Source organism: Bombina bombina, chromosome 5 (assembly GCF_027579735.1).
Source record: "Bombina bombina isolate aBomBom1 chromosome 5, aBomBom1.pri, whole genome shotgun sequence".
In the NCBI taxonomy this organism is placed as follows: domain Eukaryota; kingdom Metazoa; phylum Chordata; class Amphibia; order Anura; family Bombinatoridae; genus Bombina; species Bombina bombina.
In genome coordinates, this window is record NC_069503.1 from 256,630,323 (window position 1) to 256,657,478 (window position 27,156).

The 27,156-nt window shown below is 39.7% G+C and overlaps 1 protein-coding gene across 1 annotated transcript in view; it reads right to left on the minus strand.

The window, feature by feature from the left end:
• The window catches only part of MLLT10 (MLLT10 histone lysine methyltransferase DOT1L cofactor), a gene marked incomplete in the record, with an annotated part of 665,806 nt that overhangs the window by 24,829 nt on the left and 613,821 nt on the right, over positions 1-27,156 (minus strand). The window contains 1 exon segment of the mRNA XM_053713959.1: positions 11,804-11,906. Coding sequence (XP_053569934.1) covers positions 11,804-11,906 — 103 coding nt within the window.

Genomic DNA, 27,156 nt, shown 5'->3' on the forward strand with positions numbered 1-27,156 from the left:
TATCTTTCTTTTTACATAAAGATATTCAGGTGAAATTTTCTAGTCAGCTTTTTGCAGCTATGCTAAACTTCTTCTAAGTGTTTCAACATGTGGGTATCATGGCCCTTTAAGGAATTCAAAGTTTAAAAATGGAGTAAGAAATGTGACATTAAAGGAGTAAAAGCAAGACCTACCACCAAACTAGGCAAGAAAATAATATTCCCTCAGTACTGCATAAATGAATGCGAGAAAGGTACTTTATCACGCCCTAATGAGCACTTTTTTTTTCAGACTTAAATATGTTTGTGTTTTTATTGCTGCCGAAAAAATAGGAAATTATGCGCCACAATCAAATTATATGAAAGCAATTAGAATTAAATTCATGTGCTATTTTGGTATAAATTGTTAAATGAACGGCACAAGCTAACACAGCATACAAACAACACTGACTTTAGTGCACAAAATTTATTTTCTTTGACTCTACAGAACCATTTACGATTCAGTTTAACTTTGCCTTCAGGCTGATGAACAAACATTCAGAAACACAAAATCCAAATCATTGTCCTGGCCTTCTGCTCATAGTGTACCGTTCCTAGCAGTCCAAAGCTATAGATTAAATGCAATACCCACATCATATAAAGAGGGTTCGGTAAATACTACTTTAGATGTCAGCAAAGTAATAAGATCTTATTTATTTTGCTTACTATAGAGGCCATTTTACCAAATGAGATATACCAGAATAACACCAAAAGAACTTGGTGTGTATGAAATGACTGACACCCAAAGATACACAAGCATTTGTTACAGAACAAATTGAGATTAAAGAGCCTTGTTCTACTGCATTAAGCTGAATCCTTCATAAAAGTTATGTAGTGAACGCCACCTAATTTCCTTGCTAAATGTACATCAGCAGATTTCAAACATAACTTTCAACCAATTGTTCACGGTGCACTTATCATCCATCTTGTCTCTCTCTCCTTGACTTGCCGTAAGCCTATTTTACAACCATAGGAAATTACTATGAATCACTTTTTTCAGTTCTTATTACAAGAAATAACATTCAAATATGTACAACATCAAACGTAATCGTCGTGTTCTGTTTTGGAAAAAAAAAAATGGGAATTTGGAAATAAGTATTTTGGAACTAGTCTTAAAGGGACAGTCAACACCAGAATAGTTGTTGTTTTATAAGATAGATAATACCTTAATTATCCATTCCCCAGTTTTGCATAACCAACACAGTTACAATAATACATGTTTTACTTCTGTAATTACCTTGTATCTAAGCCTCTGCAGACTGCCCCCTTATTTCAGTTCTTTGGACAGACTTGCATTTTAGCCAATCAGTGCTCACTCCTCAGTAAATTCACGTGCATGAGCTCAATGTTATCTATATGAAACTCATAAACTAACGCCATCTAGTGATGAAAAACTGTCAAAATGCATTTAGATTAGAGACGGCCTTCACGGTCTAGGAAATTAGCATATAAACCTCCTAGGTTTAGCTTTCAACTAAAAATAGAAAAAAAAGAACAAAGCAAAATTGGTGATAAAAGTAAATTGGGAAGTTTTTTTTGGACTTGACTCTACCTTTAATACAACATTATCCAAATGGGGAGCTACATTTTGAGATTTCCACTACAATTCGTCCAGCTCTTGTATTCTCTTAGCTTTCTTAATACACAATTGTTGATATTTGCTCTTAGTTCCAACAAGGCTGAGGCCCTTGATCTGTTATTGTCTTTTTCACAGCAAAGTAAAAGACAATCTTCACAGGAAATTTCCAAAGAAAAACTTCTCTAAGCAGTTCAAAGGAGCAACAGACAGAATTTTAGGCGTGGGAAGTTAAAGTGCAATGTAATAATCAAAGTTCTGAAGAAGTGGATAGGAATCATCTTTTAACATGATAGGATGAATTAGCAATGCAATGACTATCTTGTCTCCATAAAAAAAGTAATACAGCCTGAAAGGTCCAGAACTCAACCTCAAGCAAAATGCTTGTTTGGCATTTAAAGAGAAAAAACAATTCTGCCAAGGAGATGCGAATACACAACCATGCCTCTAAAAACCTGGTGTTGTGAATGAGATGGTATCAGGATAAAGACAAGGCAAACATTATTACCTGTTTCTTTTGTCTTCTATAGGAGTGACAAGGACCTCAGTTAAAGGGACAGTAAAGTCTAAATTAAACTTTCATGATTCAAATATCGCATGTAATTTTAAACAACTTTCCAATTTATTTTTATCATCAAATTTGCTTTGTTCTCTTGGTATTCTTAGTTGAAAGCTAAACCTAGGTAGGCTCCTATGCTAATTTCTAAGCCTCTTATCTGAATGCAATTGGCAGTTTTTACACAGCTAGAGGGGGTTAGTTTATGTGAACCATATAGATAACATTGTGCTCACGCCCGTAGGCTTATTTCAGAGTCAGCATTGATTGGCTAAAATGCAAGTCTGTCAAAAGATCTGAGATAAGGAGGCAGTCTGCAGAAGCTTAGATAACAAGGTAATCACAGAGGTAAAACGTATATTAATTTAAAGGGCCATAATACCCAAATGTTTAAACACTTGAAAGTGATGCAGTATAGCTGTAAAAAGCCGACTAGAAAATATCTCCTGAACATCTCTATGTAAAAAAGAAAGATATTTTACCTCAAAAGTTCCTCAGTAGCCACCTCCCATTGTAAAGGATTTCTAAGCAGCATTTTAGTGTGTTTGTCCTGGGACATCTGAAGGGACTAGCATCGTGCACTCTCATATTATTTCACCAATCAGGTAAAGGAAGCTTACTATGAAATCTCATGAGAGTTAAGTCAAATCTCATGAGATCACAGTAAGAGTTCATGACCTCAGCACTGCTGATGCTGATTGGCTGCTGTTCATTTCTTCATTTTTTTAAATTTTTTTACCTGCAGCTGGGCTGCAGCTGAGTATAACTTTTTACACAGAACTTACTCTGCTGAGCTGAGGAAATTGTGAGGTAAAATATCTTCCTTTTTTACATAGAGAAGCTCAGGTGATATTTCCCTGTCAGCTTTTTACAGTTATACTGCATCAATTTCAAGTGATTTAGCATATGAGTATTATGTCCCTTTAATTGTATTAGTAATGCAAAACTGGGGAATAGTAAATAAATGGATTATCTATCTTTTTTAAAAAATAACAATTTTGGTGTTTACTGTGTTTTCATAGTTAGAAGTGGCCATAATAAATGGAATGCTTTAACAGATGCAACATGAGGTGGTAATTGTTCAGAAAAGATTATTAAGCTGCTTTTATAGTGACTAAGAAGTGTACTCAACAGAACAATTTGTTTTTGTTGTTATAAAAAGTATTGCAGGACGTGGTTACTCGTAGACACTGTTTATTTTAGATTTGAATGCCTATGCTAATATGTTTTTACATGGTGCTATGATTTATCCATATGGGTGTATAACAGGAGCATTATTGCCATATTCCATGCAAGACGCTAAAATCGGTCTATGCTAAAATACATTATTATGTGAAAATTGAGAAGTATCAGTGTTTCATGGACATTGTTTTATGGGAATAAATGAAGCCCCGGATCAATGCCTATGTGAGGAGGGGCTAATGACCTCATGCTAGGCATTAGGGGCGTGGTCACGTGAGCCGTTGCTCACTTGTTTTGTAGCCGAGCAGGAGTGAAGACCTGTGAAGAGAAGCAGTGAATTCCTACTTACCATGTCGGAGTTGCAGAAGATCCTGTCGACGGTCCAGGAGCTGTTGTCGTCGAAGGGTGAAGATTGGGTCCGGAAGCGGTTGGCGATCGAAGAGGACACCGGAACCGGAGGAGTCGTCACGGCGGGCGGTGAGCCATCCAGGCCGACGAGGAGATCCCGTCCGCCAGAAAGGTTAAGTCCATCGACCGGAAGACGTCAGGAGTCCGGGAGCCGTAGAGGAAAAGCGGTGAGAGCTTCAGCGGGTCAGCGGTCGACATCGGTGAGAAAGAGAGGAGCTGCAGGAAATCGATCAGGACCGGGAGACATCAGCAGAGCGGACGCAACACGGTTTCTCCAGAGAGAAGCTGCACCAGGTAATTCTTCTTCTTTTTCAGGAGCTGTTTTCGTCCGGTGGGATGAAGAGGTGTCGGAAGAAGCAGAGATGGCGGCAGGTGAGGAAGAATCGTGCGAGGCGGTGGACGTAAGTATTTTGGCGCCAAAAAAGGACATAACGGCTGCAGGCCCAAAGAGCGCAGCAAACCAGGACTTATTTACGGCCGACAGGCCTAAGGGTGTTAATAATAAAAACAATTTTGGGCAGCATGTTAGTTTATCTTATGTAACACCACAACAGGACCTGTTAACGGCAGTTAGGCCTTTAGACATAGGAGGCCCAATTAACGTGGGGCAATTTGAAAGGCGTACAGCAATTAGGCCCGAGGCAAATACATGCCGGGGAAAAGATGTTAGTCAAGGGGTAAGGGAAAAAATTTCACAGTCGGGCTATGAGGAAATTTTAAGCGTCAGAGACCAGGATGAGTTTACGGCTAAGGAGCCTTTTTTAGTGCAGCAGCAATATTGTGAGGAACATTTTAGTCAAGTAGGCAGGCAATTTGAAACGGCCACTGAGCCTGGAACAGCAAATACAGACTCTTCAAACAAAATTAGCTCAAGGAATACTACAGTGAATAAGCCAATTACTGTCAGAACTTCTGCTCCAACAGGTAGAAAGGCATTGGAAAAAAGAAAGCATTGTTTTTCAGGTTCAGGAGAAGAAAACGCTGAGAGGGATGTTAGGCCAGAGAGTTTTAGAAATTGGGAAAGTGCCAGTGTAGATGGTAGTACTAGAGAGATGTTTTTTAAGGGGCATAATGTTAGTGATAGAACAAGTAGGATTGTAAATAGGGAGGCTAACTCTAGGCAGGTTAATGTTTATTTTTCCTCAGATTCTATTCATCCCGAGTTTATAACACCTGGCCGGAGCAGTGATACGTTTCCTTCTAAGATACAGGAGGAAGCAGACTCTTTATGGATTGATGAACAGTACAGTGATTTCGGGGAAGAGGAAGAGCAAGCAGCTTTACCAGGTCCAGCAGCGTCGGAGCAGGTAAACAGTTTAGATATTGTATCACAGTTAATTAGAGCTTTAGTCCCAGGTAATGTTAATTCTGAGGGTAATAGGGCGAGTAATTCAGCTAGGGTTAATACTAAGGTTTGTAATGATAGTGATAGGGATTTTCTTAGCGGGGGCTCTGTTGAAAGGGGTGTTAGTATTTTTGATAGAAGGTTAGCTAACAGGGAATATGCATCCTCTCAGCCTCAGGTAGTACACAGTGAAAGAAAGAGACAGGAGAAAAGTTCCAGGAGTTCAGTATCACGGCGGCGGGAGAGATCCCGTTCGCCTATTACGTTCAGACAGAGCAAAGAAATAGGCGATTCTTCTCTTTGGGGATCATTGGATAAACAGTCAAGGGAAAGAGGGAGACCCAGAAGGTCTAGGACTCCGGTTAGAAGGAGAGAGAATGAAAGAGATAAACAGAGAAAAGGTAGTGAATCAACACGTCAGGAAGCAAGGAGGGAGACGGTCATTACAAGGGAGAATCCTGTAATGTCCAATGCTGCAGGTGAGAGTTCAAGTGTAAATGTGCATCATGATTCGAATGCTTCTGAAGTAAGGTGTGAACTGATGTTAAAAGGATTGAAAGATTTAATTGCTAGGTTGGAAAATAGTGGTCCGGTGAGTGAGTAGTGCAAGTATGGTAGGGCTTCCGAAAGTATCTGATCAGGCTTTGAGACGCCCTTGCTTATGTTCGGTTGGGCCTTTAGGTATTCATTTATCTTTAGAGATAAAAGAAAAGATTTGGCGGAGAGAGTTTATTGAAATTTTCTCATTGCTCCCGGTGGATCAAGTTTTTGACATCAAAGATGATGTAAAGAGTGAGTCTTCAAAAAAAGAAGAAGACGAGCGTAAAAAGAAATTTAGGAAATTGCCAAAAACTTTATCTAATTGGTCAACTGCCTTTTGTATTTTGGCAAGTGTAGTTGGGGAAAAGAGCCCTGAGCTTTGCTCTTCCCTCTTTTGTTACCTCAATGAAATAGCCAGTGCTTGTCGTACGTATGGCGGACTTGCGTGGTGGAGGTATGACGAACAGTTTCGTCAACGTCTTGCGGTTCGTCCTGAGATGAGATGGGACGATAGGGATATGGGTATATGGTTGGAGCTTATGACTCCTTTAAGGTCTCAGTCCTTTCGTGTTACGGGAGGAGGAAGCAATGCTTCCTCAGCATCATCAGCAGTGGCCCTCAGAAAAGGGCTTTGCTTCCAATTCAATGAGGGAACATGTAAATTTGGAACAGCTTGTAAATACAAGCACGAATGTTCCTTTTGTGGAGGAGTCCACTCTAGTGCAAAATGCTTTAAAAAAGGTAAATCTCTCTCAAAAGGAGAAAGTACTATTCAAAGCCAAGACCCCAGTGAAAGTCGAAAGGATGGCGCCGTGGTTAGAATTGTACAGTAAGAAGAAAGCTAGAAGATCAGATGCGGACACTCTATTGAAGGGGTTTTCAGTTGGTTTTTATATCCCCTTTTGTGAGGGGATTGAGTCAGTTTTTGCAGGTAATTTAAAGTCGGCATTGGATTTTCCGGAAGTAGTGATGGCTAAGATTCAGAAAGAAATTTCTCTGGGTAGGATGGCGGGTCCCTTTAGGGCCCCTCCGTTTCAGAATTTGCGTCTCTCTCCCTTGGGAGTGGTTCCCAAGAAGATGCCAAATCAATTCAGATTGATTCATCATTTATCTTTCCCGAAAGGTTTTTCAGTGAATGATGGGATTGATCCAGAATTATCTGCAGTCAGATACGCATCCTTTGATAAGGCTTTAGATTTGATTCGGGAGGCAGGTCCAAACGCCTTGTTGGCGAAAGTGGACATTGAATCAGCATTTAGGCTGTTACCGGTCCATCCATCTTGTCATCATCTGTTGGGCTGCTTTGTGGGCGGTTCCTATTTTGTGGATCTATGCTTGCCAATGGGCTGTTCTATTTCCTGTGCTTATTTTGAGAAATTTAGTTGTTTTCTAGAATGGGTTGTAAAGCAGATTTCTGGTATGTCATCAGTTTCTCATTATCTGGATGATTTTTTGTTTGTGGGTCCGGAAGGTACCCAATCATGCCAATTTCTGATGGATTCTTTTATGCTGATAGCTAGGGACTTTGGGATCCCGGTTGCTGATGAAAAAACTGAAGGTCCTTCTCATGTGATTAATTTCCTGGGAATTTGTATTGACACTGTTTCTATGGAATGCAGACTTCCTAGGGAAAAAATTAGCGATCTTGTGTCTTCTATTAATCTAGCTCTTGCGAGAAAGAAGCTTTCGTTGAGAGAGATTCAGTCCCTAGTGGGTAAACTGAATTTTGCATGCAAAATCATTCCAGTTGGTAGGATTTTTTGCAGAAGGTTATCTTTAGCCACTGTGGGAGTTAAAATTCCCCATTTTCGGATTCGCTTATCTTATCAGGTAAAAGAAGATTTGAGAGTTTGGAAAGCCTTTTTAAAGGAATTTAATGGCAAATCTTTAATTCAGACTATGGAGATTTTGTGTAGTGAACTTCATTTATTCACTGACGCTTCAGGGGCTCATGGTTTTGGAGCCATATTTGGAAACAAATGGTGTGCTGGCGAGTGGCCCGAATATTGGGCAGAGGTAGGTCTAACAAAAAATCTGGTTTTTCTGGAATTATTTCCGTTAGTGGTAGCCTTAAAAATTTGGGGTGTCGAATTTGAGAATAGAAAGGTGGTATTTCATTCTGATAATATGGGGGTTGTTTTTGCAATCAATCGCCTATCATCCAGTTCGAAACCAGTGATTGGATTGCTGAGGATGTTCGTTTTTGAATGTATGAAGCATAATGTCTTTTTTAGAGCTATTCATGTTCCTGGAAAGGAGAATGTTGGGGCTGACGCTCTTTCTCGTTTTCAGTGGCGGAGATTCCGAGAGGCTGTGCCAGAGGCGGAAGAAATCGGTTTTCCTTGCCCGGAGGAGATGTGGCATTTGAACTTCCTAGATTGTTAAAATCGGTGAGGGGAGCCTTAGCTCCTAGTACTTGGAAAGCCTACCTACCTGTGTGGGTTCAGTGGTTGAACAAATTATCTGTTTTTGAGGGGGACAAGGAGGAATTCCTTTTATTAGATTGGATTGAAGAATGGAGAGAGAAGGGTACATCTAAATCGGTGGTGCAGAGGAATATGGCGGCTTTGTCTTTTTTATTTAACCTATTGGGTTGGGTTGATCTGTCCAAAAAATGTTCTGTGAGAATGGCAATAAGGAGTTAAAATTAGGGGTAAAGTATCAGTTGATAATAGAAGACCTTTGGTCTTTGCTATTGTTGTCAAATTGGTTAAAGTGTTGCCCTTTGTTTGTTTTTCCCAATTTGAAGTTTTGTTATTCAGGGTGGCATTTTTACTCGCATTCTTTGGTGCTTTTAGGATTTCAGAGTTGGTATCCGCTAACAGGTGGAATTGCGGGGGATTGTGCTATAGAGATGTAGTTTTGAACCCGCATGAAGTTTTAATTTGGCTAAAGAAGTCTAAAACAGATCAAATAGGTAAGGGTTGCTGGGTTTGTTTGAAAGAGATTGGGGGATTGTGCTGCCCAGTTACGGCAGTTAGGGAATTTCTTAATGTTAGAAAAGTTATTGATGGCATTCCGTTATTGGTGCATGAGGACGGCACATTTTTATCTCGTTTTCAATTTGAATCAGTACTGAAAAAGGCGTTAGAAAGGTTAGGTTTGAATAGTAGTGAGTTCGGTTGTCATTCATTTAGAATTGGGGCAGCGACGGAAGCTAGTATTTCTGGTTTGAATGTTAATTCAGTTAAAAAGATTGGGAGATGGAAGTCTGAATGTTTCAGGTTATATGTGAGACCTGAGCTTGTTAATAAGTTATAGCTATAGTTTTTTATTTCAGCAGGTCCCATTCATTGTTGGATCGTGGGACATTCTTACATATACTGGGCAAGAAAAGAGGCTGCATTAAGAGAATCAGGGCTGCAGCTTAGCTGTTCATCTGAAAAAATATTGATTAAGTGGTTTGGGATTAGGGGTATGAAGTGGGACCAGTTACTATTTAAAGTGATTAGTAAGCTAGATTGTTTCACCCACCTGAGATTTTAATTATTCACGTAGGGGGCAATGATTTGGGGTTTATGGCACAAAAAGACTTTATTGATATGATCAAAAGAGATATTGTTAGGTTAAAAGAATTGTTACCTGAGATAATGATTATTTGGTCCGACATTGAGTGCAGATTAGCGTGGAGGTCTGCTTGGGATGTGAAAAGATTGGACTCATCCCGCAAAAAGATTAATAGAACTATCACAAGCTTTGTGGCAAAATTAGGTGGCTTCGGTGTAAGGCATGTGGAGTTTGAAGGAGAGTCTGGAAGCTGCTTCTTCTTAAAAGATGGTGTTCACCTTAACAAAATTGGCCTGCATCTTTTTAATTTTAACTTGAGCGAAGGGGTAAAAAAGGCCTTAGCCCTGTGGGTTGGTGCTCGAAGGTCTTTTCGAGCAGTGGCGGGGTGCTAGCCGCTAAGTTATATTTAATTATTATGGGTACCTCCTCAGGTATGGGGAGAGGTTAAGGATGTGGGCGTGCCTGGCCGAGCGCCAGTGGAAGGCACGTGATTTTATGGGGCAAGCACCTTTTGAATGTTATTGTGGTTTAATAAAGTTTATCAATTATTTTAAAATAATAAACGCGGGCTGCGGCCTTTTTCCCCCAAAGTTTTGTCTTGTGTTTTCATTTATAATAATAATATTGCCTAGATGTGTGGTCAATGAAGCCCCGGATCAATGCCTATGTGAGGAGGGGCTAATGACCTCACGCTAGGCATTAGGGGCGTGGTCACGTGAGCCGTTGCTCACTTGTTTTGTAGCCGAGCAGGAGTGAAGACCTGTGAAGAGAAGCGCCCTCCCTCCCTCCCTGGATTTGGTAAGTGGTTGTCGCAGCTAAAGCGGGGTGCTAGCCGCTAAGTTATATTTAATTATTATGGGTACCTCCTCAGGTATGGGGAGAGGTTAAGGATGTGGGCGTGCCTGGCCGAGCGCCAGTGGAAGGCACGTGATTTTATGGGGCAAGCACCTTTTGAATGTTATTGTGGTTTAATAAAGTTTATCAATTATTTTAAAATAATAAACGCGGGCTGCGGCCTTTTTCCCCCAAAGTTTTGTCTTGTGTTTTCATTTATAATAATAATATTGCCTAGATGTGTGGTCACTGACAAAGGTTGGTTTTAAAAGAAACTTATTTAGTTTGAGAGCTCAAGGTGATTTAGCTATTAATTCTTTATATTTTTGAGCTATTTTTGGCAGCTGTCTTTTTCCATATGGACACATTTTGTGTTGTATCCATGCTATACACAATTTTTAGCTTCAGCTGTTTGGAAGTAGATTCTCAGTTATACCTTCTTTTTCCATAACACTAAAAGCCAAGAAACACATAACTGTGTGTGAATAGACAGAGACTGTGAAGCTCGTACCCTGTGCACCTAACACCATAACTGGTTTTATAAGCAAAAAGGCAAAACTTACCTAACACAAAAGTTTGCCCTTCACCTATTCAAAGTGCTGAAGTCACCTCTTGCCACAATTTTCCCTTCTTTCTAAAAGCATGATCGTGTGAATTTCCCCCCATGTTGGCATTGGTTTGGTCACACTTTTGTATAGTGTTTTGGAATGCAAATAATACAGCAAAAATGTCTTTGGTGTTTGAAACAGAGGAAGCCAGAACCACTAAGATTTTGTTAGCCATTTTACTTACCTGTATGCCTTTCACAATTTAATAAATACCATATAGACAAGATTACAAAGCAACATGACATTTCTTTATCCTGGGGCAACAAGGGAATGAGTAACAGGTCTATCTTGTCTGTCAACCTGACAGATAAGCTTGAAATATTAAAAAAAAACAATGTTGAGGGACTTCTATGAATAAGCATAGACATTGAAGTAATTGTTTTTTATGAATATGAATACACATTAAAAGTGAATTCATTTTTTTCTGAACGCTAAATATCTTTTGTGAATGGTTTCCAAAGAAACCATTTCTACTCGCAGTATTTACAAATCTGCTAGATGGACTCTGTATATTTGGGATGGATCCACTGAGCTGCTATTTTTATTGTAATTGCACAAAGAAGATTACACACTATGTGTTCTGGCCAATCTAAACAAAAAGAAGTGTTCTGGGAGAGTTGCCAATTCAAGTAGAAATTAACGTCGCTCCATTTTACAACGGAAAGCAGCATAGCACAAGGTGTTTCCCAAAAAGACATAGAAAACCTGATGCTACATCTTAAAATAGTACATAAAATGAAACAGACTGCTGACACAAACTGATCACCTCCTATAAGTTTAACTTCTTTAGTCTTGACGTATTTGTTTGAAAAAAATGGGCATAAAGTAAATAAAATTAAAGGGACACTGAGCCCAATTTTTTTTATTTTGTGATTCAGATAGAGCATGCAATTTTAAACAACTTTATAATTGACTCCTATTATCAAATTTTCTTCGTTCTCTTGCTATCTTAATTTGAAAAAGGCATGTAAGCTAAGGAGCCAGACAATTTTTGGTTTAGAACTCTAAACAGCACTTGTTTATTGGTGGGTGAATTTTTCCACCAATCAGAAAATGGGCCAGCATCTAAACTTACATTCTTGCTTTTCAAATAAAGATATCAAGAGAATGAAGAACATTTTAATAGGAGTAAATTAGAAAGTTGCTAAAAATTACATGCTCTACCTGAATCACGAAAGAAAAAATGTGGGTTCAGTGTCCCTTTAATCATTATGATGTTCAGTAACTTACTGGAGTGAGTTGCTGAGAACTAAGCAGCTGCTGAAATTGCTGGTGTTGCTGGTGAAGGAGTAGTTGTCTCTGTTGATCAGTAAGTAATCCTAATCCTGAGGCACTGAAAAATACATCATAAACAGCTTTGTTAACACCACACTCATCTGTGCCAATATGATAATTATTTTTTTTTAAGCAAATAAAAAATGTCTGGTCTCACTCCAAAATTGTGGCAGAACTATATTCACATACCTCCCAATTGTCCCTATTTGAAAGAGAGAGAGAGTGACCAATTCTAAGCTCAGTACCGCTGTCCCTGAGACAGTCATATGTTTTTGTGTCTGTTTGTCCCAGAATTTCTCTTAGACCTGCCCATAATCCTACCCACCATCCACCTGTGACCCACCTCCTTTAATCATACCCATCAAATGGCGATAACCCATCTCAATCACCAAAATCCCTAATACCTAGCCACAAATGTTGGGAGGTATGTATTTATGTGCTTTTTCTCTTATATACAACTCTATTAAGGCTATTGTGCGATCAGATATTGAGATTAATGTCTTTTAAATAATTAAATCACTGAAATGAGACACAAAGAGCAGGACTTGTTGACAAACTAATTGCTAGGTGTGTGTTTTTATAGTATATTTAGGATTATAAGAAATTATTAGGAAACATAAGCGAAATTATAGGAGCCACAACTCCTTTGTACTAGGATTTGTCAAGCTTTGCAGTACACCATCATAAAGTAAAGCATAGATGCCGGTTATATTATTTATAAAGCAATAACCGTTATAAAAACAAAACTTCCCACGTCCCTCTTAAATCCATTACAAACTGTAGCAACCATTAAGACATTTTTCAACTGAGGTATTCAAATGCATTAAAAAAAAAATTTGATTATGTTCAACAAATGCAGGGAGTACATTCAAAACATGTTTTTAGGCTGAAGCATGAAATATTACTACCTATATAATTATGGCAACAACACAGCAACTTGGGATATTAACTGAAATGACTATAGATGATTTGTAATAAAATACAACACAGTCACACAATTTTAATGATTCTCCTATCAATAGCATATCATGGTTACTCTTGTTAAAAAAAAATAATTTACATTTTGGTATAAACGGGTTACAATTACAAAAGCCGGATTAAGGCACTAACCACAACCTGTGAAAAATCAGATATCAGTAGCAATGTTTTATGTAAAATACCCCGACACAAAGGAAGTAAGCAATAATTGATTCAATAATTAAAAGTTATTTGTCAAGTTTCTCCATTAAAGAGACAGTAAACACCTTATTACAGATTTGTATACAGTCTTGCAACAAACTAATATGCTGGGCAAGTCTGAAAATGTTTAGAATGCATTATCACATTCCTTATCTTCAAAAATTGTTAAATAGTCAAACTACAACCACCACTTGCCTTATTTGGAGGAGCCAATCCCAGGACTTGCTACTGCAGTAGGACTGTTTTGCAGATCTTATTTTATCATCTCTGCTGAAGTCAAGTAGGGAAATAATGTATATGTGCAAGGGTTAAGCCTGTAATGTGCACTATCAGTTCTCAGAATTGGAAAAAACAACTCTTACATTTTCAGAATGACAATTACAGGAAGTATACATAACAATTAATAAAAGTACATTGCAAAGTTATTGTTTACTACACACAAGCAATTTATATTACAAGTGCTTACTGTCTCTTTAAAGGATGTAAAACGTAAGTGATGCAACAGTGTGAAATAAGCTGTTAGGTTTTACTTATCTCATTCCCACATTTAATGAGAGTTCCTCTTTAAACCTGTTGAAAAATCTTAAAGGGTCACTCAAGTCAAAATGAAACTTTCATGATTCAGATAGAGCATGTATTTTAAACAACTTTCCAATTTACTTCCATTAACAAAATGTGCACAGTCTTTTATATTTCAACTTTTTGAGTCACCTGCTCCTACTGGTCATGTGCAAGAATTCACAGAACAAAAAACGTGCATGCATTCATGATTGACTGGTACATGTATACATTTGTGATTTGCTGATGGCTGTCATATGGTACAGGGGGAGTGGAAATAGTCATAATTGCTATTGCATTGTCTTGTTATCTTGATTATGCAAATTTTCTGTGTTGATTGGTCCTTTAAAGGGACAGTTTACTCAAAAAATTTCTCCCCTTTAATTTGTTCCCAATGATCCACTTTACCTGCTGGAGTGTATTAAATTGTTTACAAGTAGCTCCTTTACCCTTATATTGGCATTTGAAATAGTTGATTTAGCATGTGGTATCCCCACCTATTCTGAAAGTTTGTGGCCGCAGGTCCCAGCTATAGATAAGCTTTGTAAACACAGCCAGCAGAAGAAATTATACTCCCAGTGGGATATAGCAGAGATAAGGTAATACAATGTTGATTTTCCATTGTTCTCTCCAAGTACTGGTGATTGTTTTAAGGACAGATATAAGATAAAGAAGCAGGTATATGTGATACAGTAATGAGATCTGATTATACCTACAAGCTCAACCCATTTTATTAGGTTGTGGCTTCAAAACACAAAATCAGAGCTTTAATATACACAAAAAAACATTAAAAGCTATTTTTCATACATTTTTTTCTCTGCAGTTGGTAAAAAAAGCAATTGTAAACACATTAAGCGAAAAACTATTTTTCAGTATACTGTCCCTTTAAGCAGCGTGCTAATCAGGCAAATTAACTCTAGCAACTGGTTAGAAGGGATAGGGTACTGTACTATATAATTGTTTTCCCTTAATGTGTTTCTAATGACTTGTTATACCATCTGCAGAGTACAAAATGTATGATAAATTGCTTCTTTATGTTGATTTGTGTATATGAAAAAGTTGTTTTCTTCTTTGAAGCCACCACCCTTTAAATGGGTTGAGCTTGCAGGGAAATTAAATCTCCTTATTTTGTCACTTTCTGTACACACGCATGCTTCTTTATATTATACAAATACTGAAAATTAACACTTTATAACTTATTTCTCCTAACCCCAGGGCCGGTGCTCCCACTAGGCAAGCTTGGCAGCCGCCTAGTGCGCAGCAAGCCCGAGCCAAATTAATGCTTATAAATTATGCCGGTGAGCAGAGGGGCCCCGGCCTTGATGGGGTACTGGCAAAGCCTAGGAAATCTTGGTTTGAGGTTTCTGTGGGGTCAGCCTCTGAGTGCTACTCTGAAAATTTAGTGTGGTGGTGCAGCTCGGCCCTTTTTTCAGGCTACACGGCTGGAACTTCAAGTTCCAGAATACAGTGCAACAATGGCCTGCAAAAAGGAAGTGGAGGTGTTGGCACGCTTTGAGGGCCCCCGCGCAGGATGCATGTTTAGGTTAGAGCCCTCGCATCTTGTGCAAAAGCCATCAGATTGTGCACTGTCCGCAGCTCCTCCTCCTAACATCATTCACAGCGACAATGTTCTGCTGGGAATGACCAAGTATCACATTACATGGATGGAAGTGACAGCGGGGACCTGAGGAGGTGGAATCCCTGATCTGATCATCATCAGGTGACACCAGCTAAGCTTCTCCTGCTATAATTACTGAGTGTCATTGTTATCAAAGAGTGGGGAAAGGGGAGAAGTGGGACTTCAATAGAGGGACTTAGTAGTGGTAAGTTTAATTGGAACTTGCTGCACTAAATTAATAAAAAGCTAAAAGGTCAGATTAATGTGCTTTTAAATTTATATATATATATATATATATATATATATATATATATATAACATTTATGGCATGTTTATGCCTTTTGACAGACCAATTTTCAACAAAGTTTAATACAACAGCAATACACACACACATTTATACACGTGTGTGTGTCAGTGTCTGAATAACTGTATGTGCTGTGTATATAGTCTTTTTTGTTGTTGTTTTATTTACCTCTGCAGAAAATTTCTCTGTCAAAGGCAGGAAGAATAGAGCATAAATCTGTCCCATCTTCAAGGAACTGATCAAGGTATTTCTATAACCCCCCTTTGTTTTTTTTTTTTCTTGAGTAGCATTTTTTTTTTTTTTACCCCTGAATGCATTGCGTAATTAGGCAGGCATTGTGGCTTATATATAAGGTTATGTATAGATCCCTCTCTATATATTTGCCTCTTTATGTACACTATATAGATTGTTATACAGCCTGAACAAAACCATGTATACAAATATTTATTTACTCCACATGATTAATCATTATGTTAAAGGGACATTAAACACAAGATTTTTCTTTGCATAAATGTTTTGCAGATGATCCATTTATATTGCCCATCTGGGTGTGTTTTTGTAGAAAAAATGTAGTTTTGCTTATTTTTAAATAACATTATGATGATTTTCAGACTCCAAACTAAGCCCCAAAGTTTTAGTTGTATACCAATGTACTGTATACAGACTTCGGACTGCTTCTGTTTGTATAATGGGTCATATGCAGGGGAGGGGGGAGTTTTTTTGGTGGGGGGCAAGTAGCTGGTCTTGCCTAAGGCACAAAATAGTCTAGCACCGGCCCTGCCTAACCCCCACTTGGGGTGTAATTTCTTCTGCTGGCTATGTTGAGACACCATTTCTATAGCCAATACTTTTTAAGTATAGCAACTTTCAGTATAAGTAGGGAAATCACAAGCAAAATCAACCATTTCAAATGGGAAAAAACATAATTTATGCTTACCTGATAAATTTATTTCTCTTGTAGTGTATCCAGTCCACGGATCATCCATTACTTGTGGGATATTCTCCTAACCAACAGGAAGTTGCAAGAGGATCACCCACAGCAGAGCTGCTATATAGCTCCTCCCCTCACTGCCATATCCAGTCATTCGACCGAAACAAGACGAGAAAGGAGAAACCATAGGGTGCAGTGGTGACTGTAGTTTAATTAAAATTTAGACCTGCCTTAAAAGGACAGGGCGGGCCGTGGACTGGATACACTACATGAGAAATAAATTTATCAGGTAAGCATAAATTATGTTTTCTCTTGTTAAGTGTATCCAGTCCACGGATCATCCATTACTTGTGGGATACCAATTCCAAAGCTAAAGTACACGGATGATGGGAGGGACAAGGCAGGAACTTAAACGGAAGGAACCACTGCCTGTAGAACCTTTCTCCCAAAAACAGCCTCCGAAGAAGCAAAAGTGTCACATTTGTAAAATTTTGAAAAGGTGTGAAGCGAAGACCAAGTCGCAGCCTTGCAAATCTGTTCAACAGAGGCCTCATTTTTAAAGGCCCAGGTGGAAGCCACAGCTCTAGTAGAATGAGCTGTAATCCTTTCAGGGGGCTGCTGTCCAGCAGTCTCATAGGCTAAGCGTATTATCCTCCGAAGCCAAAAGGAGAGAGGTTGCCAAAGCATTTTGACCTCTCCTCTGTCCAGAGTAAACGACAAACAGGGCAGATGTTTGACGAAAATCTTTAGTAGCCTGTAAGTAAAACTTCAAGGCACGGACTACGTCCAGATTATGCAAAAGACGTTCCTTCTTTGAAGAAGGATTAGGACACAATGATGGAACAACAATCTCTTGATTGATATTCCTGTTAGAAACCACCTTAGGTAAAAACCCAGGTTTGGTACGCAGAACTGCCTTGTCTGAATGAAAAATCAGATAAGGAGAATCACAATGTAAGGCAGATAACTCAGACTCTTCGAGCCGAGGAAATAGCCATCAAAAACAGAACTTTCCAAGATAAAAGTTTAATATCAATGGAATGAAGGGGTTCAAACGGAACTCCCTGAAGAACTTTAAGAACCAAGTTTAAGCTCCACGGGGGAGCAACAGTTTTAAACACAGGCTTAATCCTAACCAAAGCCTGACAAAATGCCTGGACGTCTGGAACTTCTGCCAGACGCTTGTGCAAAAGAATAGACAGAGCAGAGATCTGTCCTTTTAAAGAACTAGCTGATAAGCCTTTGTCCAAACCCTCTTGGAGAAAGGACAATATCCTAGGAATCCTAACCTTACTCCATGAGTAACTCTTGGATTCACACCAATAAAGATATTTACGCCATATCTTATGGTAGATTTTCCTGGTGACAGGCTTCCGAGCCTGTATTAAGGTATCAATGACTGACTCGGAGAAGCCACGCCTTGATAGAATCAAGCGTTCAATCTCCACGCAGTCAGTCTCAGAGAAATTAGATTTGGATGATTGAAAGGACCTTGTATTAGGAGTCCATGGTGGAAGAGATGACATGTCCACTAGGTCTTCATACCAGGTCCTGCGTGGCCACGCAGGCGCTATCAGAATCACCGATGCTCTCTCCTGTTTGATTTTGGCAATCAGTCGAGGGAGCAGAGGAAACCGGTGGAAACACATAGGCCAGGTTGAAGAACCAAGGAGCTGCTAGAGCATCTATCAGTGTTGCTCCCGGGTCCCTGGACCTGGATCCGTAACAAGGAAGCTTGGCATTCTGGCAAGACACCATGAGATCCAGTTCTGGTTTGCCCCAACGATGGACCAGTTGAGCAAACACCTCCGGATGGAGTTCCCACTCCCCCGGATGAAAAGTCTGATGACTTAGAAAATCCGCCTCCCAGTTCTCTACGCCTGGGATGTGGATCGCTGACAGGTGGCAAGAGTGAGACTCTGCCCAGTGAATTATCTTTGAGACTTCTAACATCGCTAGGGAACTCCTGGTTCCCCCTTGATGGTTGATGTAAGCCACAGTCGTGATGTTGTCCGACTGAAATCTGATGAACCTCAGTGTTGCTAACTGAGGCCAAGCTAGAAGAGCATTGAATATTGCTCTTAACTCCAGAATATTTATTGGGAGGAGTTTCTCCTCCTGAGTCCACGATCCCTGAGCCTTCAGGAAGTTCCAGACTGCACCCCAACCTAGAAGGCTGGCTTCTGATACAATCGTCTAATCTGGCCTGCGAAAGGTCATACCCTTGGACAGATGGACCCGAGAAAGCCACCAGAGAAGAGAATCTCTGGTCTCTTGATCCAGATTTAGTAGAGGGGACAAATCTGAGTAATCCCCATTCCACTGACTTAGCATGCATAATTGCAGCGGTCTGAGATGCAGGCGCGCAAATAGCACTATGTCCATTGCCGCTACCATTAAGCCGATTACTTCCATGCACTGAGCCACTGACGGGCGTGGAATGGAATGAAGGACACGGCAAGCATTTAGAAGTTTTGATAACCTGGACTCCGTCAGGTAAATTTTCATCTCTACAGAATCTATAAGAGTCCCTAGGAAGGAGACTCTTGTGAGTGGTGATAGAGAACTCTTTTCCACGTTCACTTTCCACCCATGCGACCTCAGAAATGCCAGAACTATCTCTGTATGAGACTTGGCAATTTGAAAGCTTGACGCCTGTATCAGGATGTCGTCTAGATACGGAGCCACCGCTATGCCTCGCGGTCTTAGAACCGCCAGAAGTGAGCCCAGAACCTTTGTAAAAATTCTCGGGGCAGTGGCCAACCTGAAGGGAAGAGCTACAAATTGGTAATGCCTGTCTAGAAAGGCAAACCTTAGGAACTGATGATGATCTTTGTGAATCGGTATGTGAAGGTAGGCATCCTTTAAGTCCACTGTGGTCATGTAGTGACCCTCTTGGATCATGGGTAGGATGGTCCGAATAGTTTCCATTTTGAATGATGGAACTCTGAGGAATTTGTTTAAGATCTTTAGATCCAAGATTGGTCTGAAGGTTCCCTCTTTCTTGGGAACCACAAACAGATTTGAATAAAATCCCTGTCCCGTCCGCGGAACTGGATGGATCACTCCCATTACTAGGAGGTCTTGCACACAGCTTAGGAATGCCTCTTTCTTTATCTGGTTTGCTGATAACCTTGAAAGATAAAATCTCCCTTGTGGAGAAGCTTTGAAGTCCAGAAGATATCCCTGAGATATGATCTCCAACGCCCAGGGATCCTGAACATCTCTTGCCCACGCCTGGGCGAAGAGAGAAAGTCTGCCCCCCACTAGATCCGTTTCCGGATAGGGGGCCGTTCCTTCATGCTGTCTTGGGGGCAGCAGCAGGCTTTCTGGCCTGCTTGCCCTTGTTCCAGGACTGGTTAGGTTTCCAGGCCTGTCTGGAATGAGCAACAGTTCCCTCTTGTTTTTTTTTTTGTTTTTTTTTTTAATTGAGGTTCAGACTGAGGCATACATATAATGTAATAAACAAAACGTCACAATAAGAAATAACAGGTAGATTATGACATTGGTATAAAAAGAAACACAGTACATACTTGAGACAATAGTTAGTATTGTGAATGTACAGTGCCTAGTAAACTGTAGGCTCCCTGGATGGTAACAGAGGCCTCTCTTGGACCTCGGCCAGCAGTGTATGATCATATATAGGGGGCCATTTTAAGTATAAAAGACCACTTTTGGGTCTTCTAATGAGAACCTCTCTTTTTTTGTTGTTGTAAGAATATAATAGAATGCGATAACTGTTAACTGAAAAAAGGACACAATAAACTTGGTGCTAACCCTTATTGTATAAACAAACTAGTTGGTTAATAAAAAGATGCTTGTTATGTATAGGGGGTATAATTATGGTCCTGGAGATCCCAAATTTGACATTGAATAATAAGGAGCATCTAAATTCCAAGCATATAGGCTTCACATGTTAGATGGGATTTTAAAATTACTTAAAATTTCTCAAGGGCTGGGTAACTACCAGTCCATATAGCATATTAGTTAATGTACAGGCTATTACCGTGAAACTAACCTGCTAACCCTGGTCACTATAAGAAAGATACAAGTACCTTAGTGTACTCCCCTCATTATATCTGACAACATATAGTAGACTGAACCATCTTCCTTAACATTAATAATCATAACTATAAAAGTTAAAATATGCATATTACTCAAACCTGTTATAGGTAGTACAAAACCTCATGCTTCTCAAAGGAGTGTAATAGTTGAAGGACCAGCCCCCACTGAAATGTCAAGTTATTATGAGGTAACAGTTATGGTAGACTATACAGAAAGCGAGAGCTTCAGAGTACAAGTCTCAGTAGATGCAATGGCAAAACAGAGAATTTAAAACTGCAATAGATTCATACGCAATGGTAATTAGCAGATCAGTCCATCAAATACACCAATAACTATATAAAGATGCAACAGGTTGATGAATTATAAATACCCAGGAGAAATACAGCATGTGCGATACTGAGTGTAAACATAGTGTACATAGGTAGAGTTTCAGAGGCTCTTATGTGTGTGGAACAGGAGCAGTAAGTATAAAAGCTAAATCTTCACAGTACAGCTCTCAATATATGTCATATCAGAACATAGATAATTCAAACTGCAATAGATTCATATGCTATGATGATTAGCAAATCAGTCCACCTGATACACAAACAACTATATAAAGATGCAACAGGTTAATGAAATGTAAGTACCCAGGAGAGATACAGCATGTGCGATACTGAGTGTGAACATAGTGTTCATAGGTAAAGTTTCAGAGGCTCTTGTATGCGTGGGACAGGAGCAGTAAATAGGATTTGAAGTAGCGATATATTTGAAAGTCACCTTATTGCTGATAGAAAAGCAATGTCTTCGTTACGCTAGGTCATCAGCAGCTACCTTCCAGGAACAGGAGGTCTTAAAATTGCCCCCCCCCCCCCAGTACACCCGCAGAACGGAGGTCCCGGGTCCCAGGAGAGGTGAGATTGCGAGTATGGCCATAATATTGCAGGTCTATGCGAAGTTGCATCGCGGGGGAGCTCACCCTGACCCATTACCTCTTGGATAGAGTGTACTGAATGCCGGACAGGGTTCACATCAGCGCGGTTTAGCTTGTGCCCTGAGAGTGATTGGCGAAATTCCTCTGTTATCTTCAACTCCTGCGGCACTTCAGACCGGAACTTTTGCAGCTTTGCTTTGCTAGCGTTGGATAGACTTTTAGGGGTCTGCAAAGTAAGCGTTGCTCTTAAGTCCGTCTCTGTATTAGGGTATGCTGCTGCTCTCACAGTCCCCGGCTCCCCATCTGTAACTGGAGTACCAAGGGTAGGGTGTAAGCGCCGGGGCCCCAAAGCGCCCACCCCCCCCCCCCTCTGCTGTGTGGGTCATGGGTCGGGAGTCCTTGTGGACCAATTTATTGTCATTATAAGCGAATGCCATAGTGAGCTCGGCTTCCAATGTAGCATGATGGTTCTTAAGTAAGTTGCACAGCTCCTCCATAAGACTCAGCGGGATCTCCATAGTAAGTGGGTTGTAATTTACAACAAATAAAGATACAACAAGCGATACAGTTCTAGGCATATATTGTGTCTTGCGAGAGAAGAAATATGCAGTGTCTTGCGGTGTTCACTGCTTCATAACGACAGAGGCATATCCATGCCCTGCCGGGGGGTTAGTACGGTGGTAGGCCGCAACCTCTAATTAACTCCGGTTCGGTAAATGCTGTTACTGCTCCAAAGATATTTACATATCCTGAGAAAGCTTACTTTACTGTATGTCCTCAACTCAAAATATATGTGGGATGGTATATTGGGAAGGAGATTTCACACAGATTCCTTTGTAGAGATGAGGGAGCTGATGATTAAGCGACCTGTCATGGCCGCCACCCGGAAGTTCTCCCAGTTCCCTCTTGTTTTGAAGCGGAGGAAGTTGATGCTGCTCCTGCCTTGAAATTTCGAAAGGCACGAAAATTAGACTGTTTGGCCTTTGATTTGGCCCTGTCCTGAGGAAGGGTATGACCCTTGCCTCCAGTAATGTCAGCAATAATTTCCTTCAAGGCAGGCCCGAATAAGGTCTGCCCCTTGAAAGGAATGTTGAGTAATTTAGACTTTGAAGTCACGTCAGCTGACCAGGATTTAAGCCATAGCGCCCTACGCGCCTGGATGGCGAATCCGGAATTCTTAGCCGTTAGTTTAGTCAAATGAACAATGGCATCAGAAACAAATGAGTTAGCTAGCTTAAGCGTTCTAAGCTTGTCAATAATTTCATTCAATGGAGCTGTCTGGATGGTCTCTTCCAGGGCCTCAAACCAGAATGCCGCCGCAGCAGTGACAGGCGCAAATGCATGCAAGGGGCTGTAAAATAAAACCTTGTTGAATAAACATTTTCTTAAGGTAACCCTCCAATTTTTTATCCATTGGATCTGAAAAAGCACAACTGTCCTCAACCGGGATAGTGGTACGCTTTGCTAAAGTAGAAACTGCTCCCTCCACCTTAGGGACCGTCTGCCATAATTCCCGTGTAGTGGCGTCTATTGGAAACATTTTTCTAAATATAGGAGGTGGGGAAAAGGGCACACCGGGTCTATCCCACTCCTTGCTAATAATTTCTGTAAGCCTTTTAGGTATAGGAAAAACATCAGTACACACCGGCACCGCATAGTATCTATCCAGCCTACACAATTTCTCTGGAATTGCAACTGTGTTACAGTCATTCAGAGCAGCTAATACCTCCCCAAGCAATACACGGAGGTTCTCAAGCTTAAATTTAAAATTAGAAATCTCTGAATCAGGTTTCCCCGAGTCAGAGATGTCACCCACAGACTGAAGCTCTCCGTCATCATGTTCTGCATATTGTGACGCAGTATCAGACATGGCTCTAACAGCATTTGCGCACTCTGTATCTCTCCTAACCCCAGAGCTATCGCGCTTGCCTCTTAATTCAGGAAATCTAGATAATACCTCTGACAGGGTATTATTCATGATTGCAGCCATGTCCTGCAAGGTAATCGCTATGGGCGTCCCTGATGTAATTGGCGCCATATTAACGTGCGTCCCCTGAGCGGGAGGCGAAGGGTCTGACACGTGGGGAGAGTTAGTCGGCATAACTTCCCCCTCGACAGAACCCTCTGGTGATAATTCTTTTATAGATAAAGACTGATCTTTACTGTTTAAGGTGAAATCAATACATTTAGTACACATTCTCCTATGGGGCTCCACCATGGCTTTCAAACATAATGAACAAGTAGGTTCCTCTGTGTCAGACATGTTTAAACAGACTAGCAATGAGACTAGCAAGCTTGGAAAACACTTTAAAACAAGTTTACAAGCAATATAAAAAAACGTTACTACGCCTTTAAGAAACACAAATTTTCCCAAATTTTGAAATAACAGTGAAAAAATGCAGTTACACTAACGAAATTTTTACAGTGTATGTAATAAGTTAGCAGAGCATTGCACCCACTTGCAAATGGATGATTAACCCCTTAATACCAAAAACGGAATAACAAATGACAAAAACAGCTCTACTGTGGCTTTTTACCTCCCTCAATACGACTTTTGAAGCCTTTTGAGCCCTTCAGAGAAGTCCTGGATCATGCAGGAAGAAGCTGGATGTCTGTGTCTGTAATTTTTGCTGTGCAAAAAAAAACGCCAAAATAGGCCCCTCCCACTCATATTACAACAGTGGGAAGCCTCAGGGAACTGTTTCTAGGCAAAATTCAAGCCAGCCATGTGGAAAAAACTAGGCCCCAATAAGTTTTATCACCAAACATATGTAATAAACGATTAAACATGCCAGCAAACGTTTTAAAATACACTTTTATAAGAGTATGTATCTCTATTAATAAGCCTGATACCAGTCGCTATCACTGCATTTAAGGCTTTACTTACATTACTTCGGTATCAGCAGCATTTTCTAGCAAATTCCATCCCTAGAAAAATATTTTAACTGCACATACCTTATTGCAGGAAAACCTGCACGCTATTCCCCCTCTGAAGTTACCTCACTCCTCAGAATATGTGAGAACAGCAAAGGATCTTAGTTACTTCTGCTAAGATCAAAGAAAACGCAGGCAGATTCTTCTTCTAAATACTGCCTGAGATAAACAGTACACTCCGGTACCATTTAAAAATAACAAACTTTTGATTGAAGAAATAAACTAAGTATAAAACACCACAGTCCTCTTACGACCTCCATCTTAGTTGAGAGTTGCAAGAGAATGACTGGATATGGCAGTGAGGGGAGGAGCTATATAGCAGCTCTGCTGTGGGTGATCCTCTTGCAACTTCCTGTTGGGTAGGAGAATATCCCACAAGTAATGGATGATCCGTGGACTAGATACACTTAACAAGAGAAAGGTCAATTAACTATTTGTAAAGAATTTAATACACTCCAGCAGGTAAAATTGATAATTTTAAGTGTAATTCACTTCTTCAAGAGCTACACAATTGTTTATACCTATATTTTTTTAAAAATAAAGCTTTAATATAAATATTTTTTAAGAGAAACTAAATTAAACATTTTTGATAAGTATAATTTTAAATAGTTGTTTAAGATGAAAACAATTCACAAAACCTCTTTAGCATTAAAAAAAAATCTTCACTGTCAAAACTTTATAGATAAATTGTTCAATTACATGGTTTCTAAAAGATGTGACATACGTGTTTTACCCACATGGCGATATCTCGTGAAAGAGACTGTGTACTGTAAAATTGTCTCCCATAAAGGAATATGAAACTCAAACTTTTTCTTTCACTATTCACATAGAGTATGCAACTTTAAACATCTTTCTAATTTACTTCTATTCATTTTTCGTTGTTCTTTTGGTATCTATTGTTTAAAAGCAGGAGCGCATGCTTAGGAGCCGGCCCATTTCTGGAGCACTATACGGCAGAATCTGCTGGGGATCCTATTCTGACAGAAGGGAGTCTGTTGAGCGACTCGGACGTCTTGTCTTGCGGTTACTGCACTAATTGTGCCATCTCTAAATGTGAGTGAACCCTTAATATACTTACCGCTGTTGTGGGAATTCTACACCATGAAGTGCCTCTTATGTCTTTTAGGACTTTAGATTTGTGCTTGCTGGTGTGTTTGGAGAGCTGCCTGGACTGCTTGTTTCCATTTCTGTGGGACACCCCTCTGATTTTCACTCTTGGAGTGCACCTTTGTGACATTGGATTTTTTTGTATCTATTTGTCTTTGAGAGACTTGTTATACCAGCTGCAGAGTATAAAATGTATTGGAAATCACTTGTTAAGGTTTATTTTTTTTATTTAAAGTAGCTGGTTTTGTTATTTGAAACCACAACAACTCATCAAAATGGGTTGAGCTTGCAGGGTAATCAGATTTCCTTAGTTTATCACTATCTGTACACACAAATGCTTCTTTATATTATCTCTAAACAAAAGCCCAATACTTAGAACAACTGAAATGTAACATTTTATTGCTGATCTCTTCTACCTCCTACTGGGCGTGTAATTTCTTTTGATGGCTCTGTTTACACAGGCTTTCTTTAAAGGGACAGTCTACCATAGAATTGTTATTGTTTTAAAAGATAGAAAATTCCTTTATTACCCATTCCCCAGTTTTGCATAACCAATACAGTTATATTAATATACTTTTTACCTCTGTGATTACCTTGTATCTAGAAACCTTCTTCCAGCCCCCTGACCACATGACTGACTTTTTATTATCTATTGTCTTGAATTTAGCATTGTTTTGTGCTAAATCTTAAATAACCCCGTGCCTGAACACAGTGTTATTTATATGGCCCACGTGTACTTTCTGTCTCTTTGTGTTGAAAAGAGATTTAAAAAGCATGTGATAAGAGGCAGCCCTCAGAGGCTTAGAAATTAGCATATGAGCCTACCTATGTTTAGTTTAAACCAAGAATACCAAAAGAAAAAAGTAAATTTGATGATAAAAGTAAATAGGAAAGTTGATTAAAATTAAAAGTCCTATCTGAATAATGAAAGTTTAATTTATACTAGACTGTCCCTTTAACCTATACTTAAAGGGACAGTATACACTAGATTTTTCTTTGCATAAATGTTTTGTAGGTGATCAATTTATATAGCCCATTTGGGAGTGTTTTGTAAAAATGCATAGTTTTTTTAATAACTGTGCTGATTTTTAGACTCCTAACCAAGCCCCACAGTTTTAGATGTATACTAATGTATACAGACTTTAGATTGCTTCAGTTTGTAAAATGGGTCTTTCCATATGAAAAGAAGAGGGGAGTGTCTGCTCTCAGCCCCTTTCACTGGGTGTCTCAGTCAACATCATAAACAGTGCTAAATTGGGAGTTTATAAGTAAGTTTTTAAAAGATTTTATACTGGATTTTTAGATCAGTATCTTTGCATATTCTTCTTTATAGTAGTGACTTTTACATGTAGTTATATGAAAATTGGTGTATACTGTCCCTTTAAGTATAGAAACTTCCAGTATAGGTAGGGATACCACAGGCAAAAACAGAATTTATGTTTACCTGATAAATTTCTTTCTCCAACGGTGTGTCCGGTCCACGGCGTCATCCTTACTTGTGGGATATTCTCTTCCCCAACAGGAAATGGCAAAGAGCCCAGCAAAGCTGGTCACATGATCCCTCCTAGGCTCCGCCTACCCCAGTCATTCGACCGACGTTAAGGAGGAATATTTGCATAGGAGAAACCATATGGTACCGTGGTGACTGTAGTTAAAGAAAATAAAATATCAGACCTGATTAAAAAAACCAGGGCGGGCC